Source organism: Cebidichthys violaceus, unplaced genomic scaffold, assembly GCF_023349555.1.
Source record: "Cebidichthys violaceus isolate CVI_PGR_0920_01 unplaced genomic scaffold, fCebVio1.0.p SCAF_9, whole genome shotgun sequence".
Taxonomy (NCBI): Eukaryota; Metazoa; Chordata; class Actinopteri; order Perciformes; family Stichaeidae; genus Cebidichthys; species Cebidichthys violaceus.
In genome coordinates, this window is record NW_027176975.1 from 16,100,409 (window position 1) to 16,113,415 (window position 13,007).

The following is a 13,007-nucleotide window of genomic DNA, read 5'->3' on the forward strand; positions in this document are numbered from 1 at the left end:
GCAGGGTAAATCCTCTGAGACACTTGCTCAGTAATTAACCAGAAGACGTACAGTTAGTTTACAGAAACCTACTTACCCTGATAACCTTTGCAGTCGGCCGGCTCAATATGCAGTTGCTCACTATTTGTGTGTCCCCTAATAAGCTGAAACACTATATGTATTTCTGATTCTGTGATCTCTGTATTGAGGAAGGCAAACTGGGCACAACTCAAAGGCGTCTCCACACTTTCTGATTAGATATAGATTATGTATGTCAATTACAAAGAGAAAGGCCATGACATTTTCTGCTTTTGCACAGTGTTGATTGATTGTCTATAATGTCCCTGCCCTTCAATCACAGATGAAAGCCTAAACATCTATTCAACCACACCAAGATACGGAGCATGGAGGGCATATATATGAGGGCACAAGTTTCTATTACTGCTCAGAAAGGTTCTCTACTGTCAAGTGCTCTGCCTTATTAACACAAAAAAGTGCAAGGAAAAGTACAGTCATTATCTGCACAGGTAAAATTAAATGAAATGGCTTTTTGTCCTTCGCTGAGGTTTTTAGTGACGATGTTTCCCATTAAAGTTAAAGTTCTTTTCTACCTTTTAACAAATGTAAAACACTCAATCCTTAGTTTTACAACTTCAGGTCACAGGCTTTTAATGCCCCCTTTATTCCTTCACTTTTCTGTCCACGCTGTTCGTCCTCCCCCTCAACCTCCTCCTCATCATCCAGCTCTTTTCCCACAATTATTGTCTCTTCTTATTTGTACCTTACATGGACTATTTGCAATAACAAGTTTGTTGAAGAGAACCACCCACTCACTGCTACTCAAAGTAAGGTAATTGATTTCTAATTGCCACACTGTTATGTGGACCTGTTTTAATTGCTTCATCTTGTTCACGCACTCTTTTCTTAGACCCGTCTTTCCTCTCTGATTCAAGCATATATAAGTTTAATTTACGCTTGGGGAGGCTTATGTTTATTGTGTGTACGTACAGTATGTGTGTGTGTATGCAGCAGGTGCACACGGTGGCATGATGGAGCGGTGTGTAAATGAATGAAACCCTGATCAGAACCAGTTTGTACCTGATGTGACAGGCAACAATTGGATGAGCCACTTTGCATTCTTACAACTGCATCGGCCCAGACAGGCCATGACGGGAGAAGGAAGAAAGGGATGGCGAAGAGGAGCGGAATAGTGAGAATGGATGGAAAGGCAAAGCATGGCAGGAAGAGGCAGGGGGGAAAAGAGATTTTAAAAAACAAAACAAAGGGGGAAAGATACTCAAGAGAAATAAAAGGAGGACATTTGTAATGGATCGATACGATGGATACCAGTGAGCGACCAGTGAGACGATATGTCATGCTCATGTTTCCAGACAACAGAGAGGCATCTCAGGGCCCTAAATTGATCAGCGGCTTGACAGGGGCCCCTCACTGTCGTCCAACAAGACCGCTCCTCCTCTCTGTTGCTGTGGCATCCAAGTGATCTCTTCATTAATTCATAGCAGAGCCCCAAACTAAATTAGCACTCGTTAGCCACCCGCTGTTTACTTTTCTTTATTTGCTATCATTTACCCTCCTCCCTTCAAACTGTGCAGTGTGTGTGTGTGTGTGTGTGTGTGTGTGTGTGTGTGTGTGTGTGGTCATGTCGTGTTTGTTGGGAGGATGAGGGATTTAGGGTGGGCATCATAACAGCCTCACCTAGCAACCTGCCCTGTGAGACGCTCAAAGGGTCTGGATCACTGGGGGTGACATGCACACTGAGCCTCCCACCCTGCAGACCCTCAGAGAGACTGGGGGTGGGGGGTGTTGTTGATGACGTTCCAGCTGCCACATGTTCATCAAGCCCAGAGAGCAGTCAGATCTGCACCCACATGTACATTCTCTTTCACTCTCTCTATCTCTATCACCCCTGCTGAAACACGAGGCCTTGCCAACTTATCACAGAAAACGAGACGCAGACTGATAAGGAAGAGCAGAGGAGATGAGCCACGTCATTGAAGGACAAGGGATGCCATTGCTTCAACTACATCACCTTGGACATTTATTTAATCTTCATGGCTGCCAGATGAGAGCTGTTTTGCATAGAGCTGCAACACAAGAAGAAATCCTCTTTTTCTTCTTCATCTTCTTCCTTTTTCAGACTTTTGTGGCTCAAACACAGACAAGGCTTGCCATAACAAGCACTTAAACAAACCAGCAAGATTTTTCAGATTAATACAGTACCTGATAATAATATTTGGAGGAAGGGTTGGCTGGTTTTGGTGTTGATGATGTAATGAGATGATTGTGGAAAATGTGGATCCTCAGCCCAGCTTTTCTCCTGGATCTACAGATGTGTTTTAATAGGGATTGACAGTCTCTCTCATACACAAACACACACACATACACACACACACACACACACACACACACACACACACACACACACACACACACACACACACACACACACACACACACACACACACACTCACTCACACATACTTACACTGGCTGCGTCATGCCCTGTCCTCCAACACGCCTCCTCTAGCAGAGGGACGTCTTGCCCACCTGTGGGTTCTGACTTCTGGAGCCAGCCATCTTCTCTCAGCCACCGTTTCTCTCTCCTTCCAATCATCTGACTTTTTCCTCTTTCCTCATCTGGTTGTGACATTACCCAGCTTTACACCTTTCTGTTCAAAGTTTTTTTTTCAAGGAAAGAAGGACTTTTGCTCAGTAGAGTATTCAGAAGTTTAAGAATCGAGGGTGTGCGAGAAGGAAAGTGATTCCCAAAGGAGCCTCAGAGACCTTCAGACTGGTAAGACATCAGCCATTTTGAATTTGAACGCTCTCTTGGAGATGAAGCTTGGGCTGAGTGTATAAAAAAATTTGGTACACAAGGTACACGAGCCAATTATAATGCTGATTATAATTGACATTCACAGAAATGAAGATGGAATCATAGTTGAGGAAAAAAGTCCAAACAAGGCCACAGATTTGGCATATAACTAAACTGTTATGGGATCATTTTTCATGTGTTGAACATTATTGGGTGATAATAAAAAATGCATTATGTAAGCCGTGCTAACAGATGAATGCTGAGAAGTGGTCGGCTGCTGGGGTGCTTAATTAATGATAGTTGTCTCCCCATGTTCTCTCTCTTTCTTGCTTTGCGCCTCCATCTGTTGGCCGTTGGACTCAGAAGCAACCATATGCTCTCTATGTATAAATCATCCACAATAGCCTGATCCCTGTTAGTCTGATAAAACATGGATTTAGCACATTTCTCCAGGATAAGCCTTTGAGGGATTCTCTGCCCCCTAAGCGGAGTGATAGTCTTTTCACTTTCTTTGGACTTTGGGTGCAGATTAAAGTAATCACCTGTCATATGTGATGCTTGGTTTCTCCATCACACCTTTAACAACTACAGCAAAACAGCATTTCCTGCCTCAGCTGAGGGCCAAGAATAATTTTATAAAAGTTAAGGAGTTCTATCTCTGGGATACAAAAGTAACTGATGACGGAAGATTCAGTCACGACCTGGGTAGTTGTCACTCGGCAGAGAACTGTCATTAAAGACGTAATCTGTGTGTGTGTGTGTGTGTGTGTGTGTGTGTGCGAGAGCGTGCTTTGGTCTCTTCTCCACAATACAGTAGTCTGTTTCTGTTGTTTAGACAGAGACGAGCTGTCCCTCATTGGTGTGTGTGTGTGTGGCTTGGAAAGAGAGCCAGCACGAGTGAGTCAATCAGACTCACACATTCACACATGCTCAAAAATCACCAATGCATCATCTTGTGAGCATATTGAGAATATCATGGGTTTGCTGTCTGCCATTCAGACTGTTGTCAAACAGCCTGTGAGATGTGTAGGAGTTTCACAGCACTATGGACAGTTTTGGTGACACCACTCAGAGACTGCATTTGCTTTTGGCTTATCATCTATTACAGCTTGTCAGCCAGTTGAGTCTGTCCCAGCTGAATTACAGACAGCTGCACGAAGGTTGAAACAACAGAAGAAAGATAATGCTTCTAATCTTATCATGGGTTTATTGATTTTTGAAGATGCAAGATGACAAATGATAACTCACACAGTTCATGTTATAGCTGCAGGGTTGATTTTGCAGATCTCTGTCTACTCCACCAGTATTTGAATACTTGATAGAAATTCACAAATTCGGGCACAGAAACACACATATTGTCTGTGGATGCTGTGTGTGAATTATTGATGGCATCAGCCTGCTTAAAAATGCATCCCCAACCTTTCTGTCGCACAGAGAGGAAGCAGCAATTAGTTAGGATGTGAGAGGAGACAGAGGCTAATTATCAGTGGGGTAAACACACCAGCCCTCGTCCTGTTTTTTGGAATAAACTTTCTTTTTTATTTCCAACAGATTCTGCCGGTATATAAATTTGACAAGAATGCTATATTGTTATTTTCATCACAAGCAAAGTGTAAAAAAAAAAGAAAAGTGGTGATGTCTTATTCCGAAAATATGAATGCAGAGTCGGAGGAAAGCCTCGGATGGGCCACTTAGCAGACCATTCCATGTTCAAGGACAAGACCACATCCAGAATTCATTACACAAATTTCCTATTGATTTGCTCATTTGAGTGAGGTGGACTCTGAGTCTGGCACTCACAGCTGAATACATTTAAAAAAGTATAAAGGAATGGATGGATACGGAGTGGGAACCACTGCAGATGGTAGAAAATGACGAGTAAGTGGAAAAAGTGAAGTCAGAGGAGCAGAGAACAGCTCAGCTTGCTGAAATGTAGAAGCTCAAGAAGTTGATGGTTAGATCTTGTGAAGGAAACGGGAGTGACATCTGAGAGCTGAAACTGTCACACCTTCCATTAATACCAATGATTATTTAGTATGGAACTCCTGGATGGATCCGACTTCTCTCTCACTCTCTGAACACCCAGCGGTATTTTTCTTCAGGAAATGGAAAGTTTAAGAAACATTAACTGGAACACATATATCAATTGAATTAATTTTTTTTTTGTTCAGTATTGTTTGCATACTGTAATCAATATTTGCAGTTATAAATCAGGATGTTCCCCTCTTGTGCTGTCAGTTGATATATGGTCAGTACACAGATGAGAATAAAGATTCTTTGCAGCAGGAATGGGATAATCAGCATCATAGAAATTAATAAAAATCCCTGTGAAATCAGATCAGGAAATGAACAGATCAAATAAGAAGAGAGTAATCTTTAAATAAAAACGACAGTCATTGCATGTCTACAATAGCCTATCTTTATCTTTATCTATTTGACAGTTCTGCGGTTTTGGAAACAAATTAATTAATTAATTAATTAAGTGTGTCTCGGTAATACTTAATTAACCGAGGTTGGAGCACTTTCATAACCCCTGAACCAAAGACTTCTTGTAATGTACATTTATTTTCACCTATGCAGTTTGAAAAAAGAAAAAAGAAAAAGTGAGGAATTTTCAAATCATTAAAATCCTGCTGGCAAGCAACAGATTAACGAAACTGACCTTCCCTTTAGCTCCCTTTTGAAAACATCGTATGCAATGATTTTTAACTTCATATCACCTGGATTTCCTCTTAGAAAGGAATAGACTGAGTGTGTCATATAGTGCAGGTTTTCAACACATTGCATCATGCTGACAGTGTGCAGGCTGTAAAATCAACAGCTCCTTTGAACAAGACATGTAATGTCAATCCACTTCAGGAATAAAAACACAACTTTAAAAATTCCGACATTTGATCGTATCACTATTATGTAAAAAACGTAAGAATTACAATCAAACATTTTCATTTGAAGTATTTTTTCAAAGATTTGAATTGCAAGGCAATCAAAAAGTAATTAACAGAACCGTTCTGCTGAGAGTTTAATTGGAACTCATTCACATTACGAAGTACAACGGATATTTTCTTACTTTCTTCTCTCTCCCTGATTTTGTCATCCAGAGGAAAATGACGAGGAAATCTCACGCAAGAAGAGTTCTGACCCCGCTGTGCATAGAGCTGAAGGTAGGAAATGCACTTCCTGTTTTCTCCAGGATCTTCAACATATTACACAGACAATGGATCAGTTTTACAATGAGTTCATAATTATGCATGTATTGACTGCATATATTTAGATTTACATTTATTGTTTTCTATACACAATATGCTGATTAGGATCTGAAACGATTTTATCAATCTTATCTGCAAATCAGCTGATTTCACTGCTGCTAATTTATTTCAGAAAGATGCTTAGTCAAGCAATTAATTGCTAACATTTCAAGGGGAAAATAAGTTTACAACATGACAGAATGTGTTCACAGTTGAATTTTAAGTACAAGTGTATTAAAGTCAATGAGACATGAAAGCTTAAAGGCCTTCTTTAAATTCTAAACAGTACATATAAACACTCTAAAATGAAATACTTATGAAATTAAAGCAATCAGGCTTCAAGTCTGAAGATATTAAATACTTCTGTCTATTTCACTTGTGGCTCACACTTTTGCCTACATTCTCGAGTACAAAGATGTCTCACTGTGATATACATGTAAATTTTCTGACTGTCAGAGAAGTGACTTTTTTGTTGGTGACACATGCTGTGGAGAAGATTTTATGTGTAATGATTTACAAGCTCAGAATTGACTTAAGCAATGGAAATATGAAAGTTTGATAAATTGGCATTCAGCTTGGAATGAATAATGTGTACCACAAGATACATTGTTCATTTAAAAATGATTGAAACAATAACATCACAGAATTCTGGGTTTCTTTGTGGTGGTGATGCAGTACAACACTTCAACTTTCAAAATCAAAGCATTTCTTAATCATGTTTTATGTCTTTAGAGAAGAGATGCACTTTGCTGAACAACAAACTGCAAGATAAAAAAGTAATTTCTTATTAAGAAAGTCTGTCGATGAGTATTGTTGGAGATAACAAAGTGAGCAATTTTCTCAAGCACTTTGATAATCCTTCAGCTAACACCTCCTTTTGCAGGGGAATGTTTTTCTCTTTTCTTTCTTTTTTCGCCTCTAACTTGTTAGAGCTTGACACTACACAACCCCAGAAAAAAGGATTCCACTAATCAGAAAGCCAATTAAAAAGCCTCTCCAAGTAAAGTTACTTACAGACTTAAGGTCAAGGAAATTATCTGAGATTAAAGGGTTTACTTTGGTCAGGCGAGTAACTCTATAGGTGATTCTGATAATATTTATTTTTTTGGTGTTGGGCCATTTGCATGTCGGCTTCACACCAGCTGAAACTGAACAAGATATAATCTTATGATTTTAGCAGTGTTCTACTTTATCATTTTCGTTATTTCTTCTAAAATACTTTCCTTGCTCCGTGTGAGACGATGTGGTCATCTTCCATTTTTAGGAAACAGTTTTGCAACAATCCAGCAGATCAATGAATGATCCTGTAAGATGGTTGCATATTTGTGCGTACATTTATACGTGTGTGTGTGTAAGAGAGGGAAAACATTAATATTTTTGCGAGTGATTGGTTGTTTGTCTGCTGCTGGTGTTTTCATGGATGTAATTGTGTGAAATTGTACATGAGCGCACGTGGTGCTACATGGGAGGATTATAATGAAGCAGTGATGATGCAACCCAAAGTTTTCGGTTTAGTAACCATGGCAACCACACAACCCTGTGTGGGTAGATCTTTGATGTCATAGGAAGGGAGGGGGGGGGGTGGCAGGGGGATACACCGACTGGTCTTATTTGCCCTGTGTCCCCATTTTTAATTAAGCACAACATTTAGTTTTCTGTGTTCAGGAGCTGGGCCCAAAATGGATTATAGAAATTATGATTTGGAGTAACCTCCATCTTTTTGTTTTTTTGTTTAAATCTATATTTAAAAAATCAACATATCAGTATGATGTCCCGCGTCCCTTCTCCGTGTGTAATTTATATAAATGCTTCAGTGTCATTCCAGGATAATTTTTGCATAAGCTTTTTAAAAGCTGGAAAACCACATTGTGCTAGTGTGTGTGTTACCATAACTTGGGCTGAAATAAGGGAGGTTTTAGACACTTCAGTGTTAAAGTATAAATTCTCACAACACCAGGGTCGTGTACTATAGAGCACAGGTACTTCTGACTATAACTACATTTGTGTATTCCGTTAAGTTAATGTATTGCTTATCTTATAGAATAGAAGATACTTTATTCATTCCCATGGGTAAATTAGGACGCGTATGACAATATTTTAGTATTTCAGCTGCTACCCCGACGGTGTGAAACAGAGTTGGAGGCGAATAAGAAATGAAAATAAAAACATAATTCAAGGTGTTAATCAGGTTAACTTTCATATCTTATAATCACCCACAGCAAACATAACAGTGCCTGAAGCAAAGCAGGCAATGCATATAGTCTGCGGGACTTTAAGGCACGACTCGCACATGTCACACTGCAACACACAGCTCTGAAACTAAAACACATAAGTTAATATATGATCATGTGTACAGAAGTCGTGTTTTTTTGGCATAAATACATGCCATTTATATAGATTGCAGCTGGACCCGTTACTACAGGTGCATGTTGCATGCAGGAGACCAGTGAACATTTTGAAAGGCTAAACACCAAGTAATATGGAATTGAAGCAGAATCATTTGTTAGAGGGTGTATTTTTTGTTATATATTTATTTTTTATTTACATATTTATTTTTGTATCTGCTCCAAAATCCGTTTCACACCATGGTATGCAGCTTAAAGAATAAGGCTAAAGTATTGTCAGACATGATGAGAATACATCACATTAACTTAATGGAATACACACATGTAATTATATCAGATCTATCATATCTAGATGGGCCAGTGATATTATAAGCCCATTCATTTACGCATTCACACACTCCTTTCTGCATGTTGCATTTAAAACGGTGTTGTACTATTACCTAGTGATCCACCGAGCTTTGACTGATCAGTGCTTTTCTATTATTTGATCTCTTATCTCGAGCATAACCTGCATGTCCCCAAATAGTGCTTTGTAGTGCAGCCCTCTGCGCTAAAACAAGAGTGACTATTAAGAGTGACTCGGATTCATGTTGACCCAATGTGGCCATAGATCGATTTCAAGCTCAATTTCGGCTCATGGGTTATCATATTTTAACTACGGTCAGGTTCTAGAATTAAACATGTTTGACGTTAGAGACCCCTAGTGGTATGAATGAGCTAAAAAAGACTGCAAGGAGAACAAATGTCGGCTGGAAGTTGTTTGGTCCGTCATGTACTGGCAGGTAAAACAATGTCAACAACGAAGTAACTCAGTCACACACGTTGTAGTTATGTCAAGCAATGTATTCATCATGGTTAGTTATGACTGTATCGTTGAGCAGGTGAGGTGTTGGTATTGGTAAACATTAGCATGCTAGCTAGCTACACTAAAAACGTGGCTAGTTTGCATGAATGATGTTAATGTCACTGAGAGCCCAACTAAAGATTTCCATGAACCAGTAATCTTCCAAAATGTGCTGCAAAGTAGCCAACCGTTCACCCACATGAGGTGTTACAGGCCAACAAATAACTAGAACATATCAAACCGCATACTAAGCATTATATTACATTACATTACATTAAAGATTTAACAAGTTACTTTTTGTATTATGGACTAATGTTATTTGCCAGCAGAGCCCTTATAGACTAAGCCAACGTTGCTATTATAATTTACTTTTTCGTCAGTTAGATTTTATATTTAATTTGAATGGTGAAACATAATGCTGACGATTAATATTTACTTGATTTATTTTAGTATATGAAAAGAAACTTGAACAGTCAAATTACATGTTAATTAATGTTGTTTGAGAAACGTTTGCTTTTGCTCTTTGTTGTCAGAAAAGCTGAGATGAATTGTTTCAAATGAAATGTATGCATTTGTGTTTTAATGCACCAAATTACTATAAGGCAAATTTGTTCAGGATAGACCACTGTCTGGAATATTGTAGCACAAGTCCTACAGATGACAATGACCGCTGGGCTGCAAATAATTATTTTCATTATTACCTTGATAAAACTGCTGAGTATCTTCTTAATCAACTCATTGTTTTGTCTATAAAATGTTAGAAAATAGAGAAAACTGATCATCATAATTTCCCAGAGTCCAGGAGGACGTCTTCAAATGTTTTCCTTTGTCCAACCAACAGTTCAAAACCCAATAATATTTAGTATACATTAAATTGTTTCAGCTCTACTGTCAAAAGTGGGATTTGTGTTGTGTATAGGGGCGAGACTAAACAATAAGCCTGCAGGCTGATCGATCATGCCAGAACAATTATAATTTTTCAGCAAATGCATTTGCATGTACTATTTACTGCAGTCAGAACACAATATCGTATTCTGCCATTTCCATTCAGCTTTTCCGACGAAGGTCAATTATTGTGTCAGTGATTCAGGACAGTAGTGAGGGCTGACTTTGAAGTTCCCATGGTGTCGTTCCATGTTTGATCAAAAGTAGTGATATCATGTTTTCACACTTGTTCACTCTCCCTACCATCATCCTCCAGGGAATATCTGCCTTGCTTTTTCACTTAACCCATCTCTCACTTGCTTAGTAATACAATCTCTCTCTCTCTTTCTCTCTCTCTCTCTCTCTCTCTCTCTCTCTCTCTCTCTCTCTCTCTCTCTTTCTCTCTCTCTCTCTCACTCACACACACACACACACACACACACACACACACACACACACACACACACACACACACACACACACACACACACAACGGAGCGTACTCCCAGGTGGTAAGTGGTTGCTGGGAGCTACGACGGCAATGTCCCTGGTGTTCAGACACTGTCACCTGTCCTCACTTTGTCTTCCTGTCTTTATCCCGCTATGTCTCTTGCTCTCTCTCGTGTCTCTCACTGTGTCTCCTTCTTGTTTTCTTGTCCCAGATTATTTTTCTCCTCTTTTACTGCCAAAATAGAACAATAAGCATTTTTAGATTGTCATAGAGTAACACACAGTATTTCCTCACAACTGCACCTGAAGAAATAACTAAAATTCTCACCTTTTGTCAACTCCACAACTCCACAGCATGGCACCCTTTTGTAGCACAGCCGAAGACTTTGAGTGAGAAGCATTCGAGCGAAAGGAGAAGATGACAGTAGTACAGCAGGAAATTGAAAAAGTAGAGAACATCACAACTATTCCACTTGGTATCGTCCTTTGCTCTTCAAATGCAACAGAGAAACTGAGGCTCAGGTGGCTTAACTCATGAACTGTGAACCATGTGCATCAAAGAGGAGGGAGAAGACAAAGAAGGAGAACAGACATGTGAGACATGTGCACTGCACGGGAAAGAGGAGTGAGATTGTGAATGGAAGCTCAGGGAACAAGAGGAGAGGGAGGAGATGAAGGTTTAGTAGCTGTGGGTATTCAAAGCGCGGTGTTTATTGTGAGAGAGTGACTTACTGAACAGGGTGTCTGTCTCTGTGCCTCTCAGCCAGCTTAAAGCGGCTCTGCACTATTGTCAACAGGAACCCTGCACTCCAGAGACTCTCTCTGGTCTCTTTGTTATCCTCGTCTGGTGTTTTTTTCTTTTTGCCTCTCTCCACCTGTCTTGCTGTCATTTGCTCTTCCTTCCTGTTCTTTCTCTGCCCACTCTGTGAGCTCCTAGTTATCATTTTGTCTCTTTCATCCGTATTTGAATATTGTACCCTCCAACAACCTCCCTCCGTCCCTCTCTCGCTCTTTCCCTTGCCTTTTTTCCGGTTGCTCTCTCTCTCTCTCTCTCTCTCTCTCTCTCTCTCTCTCTCTCTCACTCTCTCGCTCTCTCTCTCGCTCTCTCTCTCTCTCTCTCTCTCTCTCTCGATGTGAGGAGGGAAAACAGCGTTAACGGCCAAGCCACAGTAACAGCACATGCAACAGGGTGCAGACAGCACCTTCTGCTTTGCCACCGCTCCTCTCTGACTCCCATCCCTCCCAGAGGAAAGGCTTCAGGGAAGAAAAGAAGAGCGCAGGAGTGCAGCTGAGCAGGTGAAGATCTGTTGTCCCATTCCTTTGATCAAAAGATCAGAAGAAGGGAAAAAGTAAAAGAAATAGGCAGAAAGGAGTTGGACTTTTTTTCTTGCATAATCTTTTAAAGTGAGGAAGAAGACTTGGAGAAAGAAGAGAGACACAGAGACTGAGTGAATCAAGCTTCAGTAGGCAGCAGAGTTGAGAATGAATTGAAGATGCCACCTGTGGCACTAGTTTGATTAAAGACCAGCTTCCTCGACTTAGCGTAGGCGCCTCTCTTCACACATCTTTTTGACCACATTTTTAACACCCATGGCTTCCAAGAAGAAGTGGAGTGAGCGGAGGGAGTTGCGCAGGGATCGTCCGTTTTCCACCCGGGATGATTCATCCGTTGTGTCCGGGACATCTGGGCCGGGGCGCCCCACCACCAGGGGGCGCTTCTCAGAGTCGTGGAAGAGGCTCAGCTCCAGAGGGGGCTCCACCAAGAGGGGGGTGCTCAACTCTCAGCAGCCACCGGTAAGATGTTTTGAGGATAAATTGGCCCCCCTCTACATGTCCCCCAAAGATAAATCAATGACCAGGGTTCTGGGGGGTAAATGGGACAGGAAAGGCTGCTGTCGAGATAGCACTTTGCCTGGGAGGGAGTTAAGCAGCAGTGAGGGATTAGGAGGTAAATGGAGTAGAGACATTTGGAAGACTAGCACGTTGGTTAATTTGCCAGTTAAGTTATTAAACATCAAAATCCTCAGTAGATTAGTCATTCTGTGTTGCCACTGGAGTGATAACCCAAAGTAAGATGCTGTTTTTGCTACTGTGCAGTTGTTTTCAGCTTTCAACAGTTTCCCACCTCCTGTTACCTTGGAAACCAGGTACTGCAGTCAGAACACAATATTGTATTTCTATTTAGTATTATGTGTCGTAAACTTTACAACATAAACATATTAGATTCTTTACCATTTAAGCTGTTGCATATCTTCAAGGCACAACTGTAGCATTTAATAATGATTCCTTTGAAATAACTAACTACTGTATGATATATGTAAAAACAACCGTGTGTTTTATTATTTTATAATTCAATGCACAGTGTGAACAGTGAACAGGGTTTG

The 13,007-nt window shown here is 40.4% G+C and overlaps 1 protein-coding gene across 3 annotated transcripts in view; it reads left to right on the plus strand.

Moving 5' to 3' along the window:
• Positions 1–12,210: 12,210 nt before the first annotated feature.
• trpm3 (transient receptor potential cation channel, subfamily M, member 3) overlaps positions 12,211–13,007 on the plus strand; it is a 132,260-nt gene continuing 131,463 nt past the window's right edge. For all 3 annotated transcript variants that reach the window (XM_068703377.1, XM_068703378.1, XM_068703380.1), the window contains exon 1: positions 12,211–12,417. In XM_068703377.1, the coding sequence (XP_068559478.1) occupies positions 12,214–12,417 (204 nt within the window). In that variant the 5' untranslated portion in view covers positions 12,211–12,213. The remainder of the gene's footprint in view (positions 12,418–13,007) is intronic.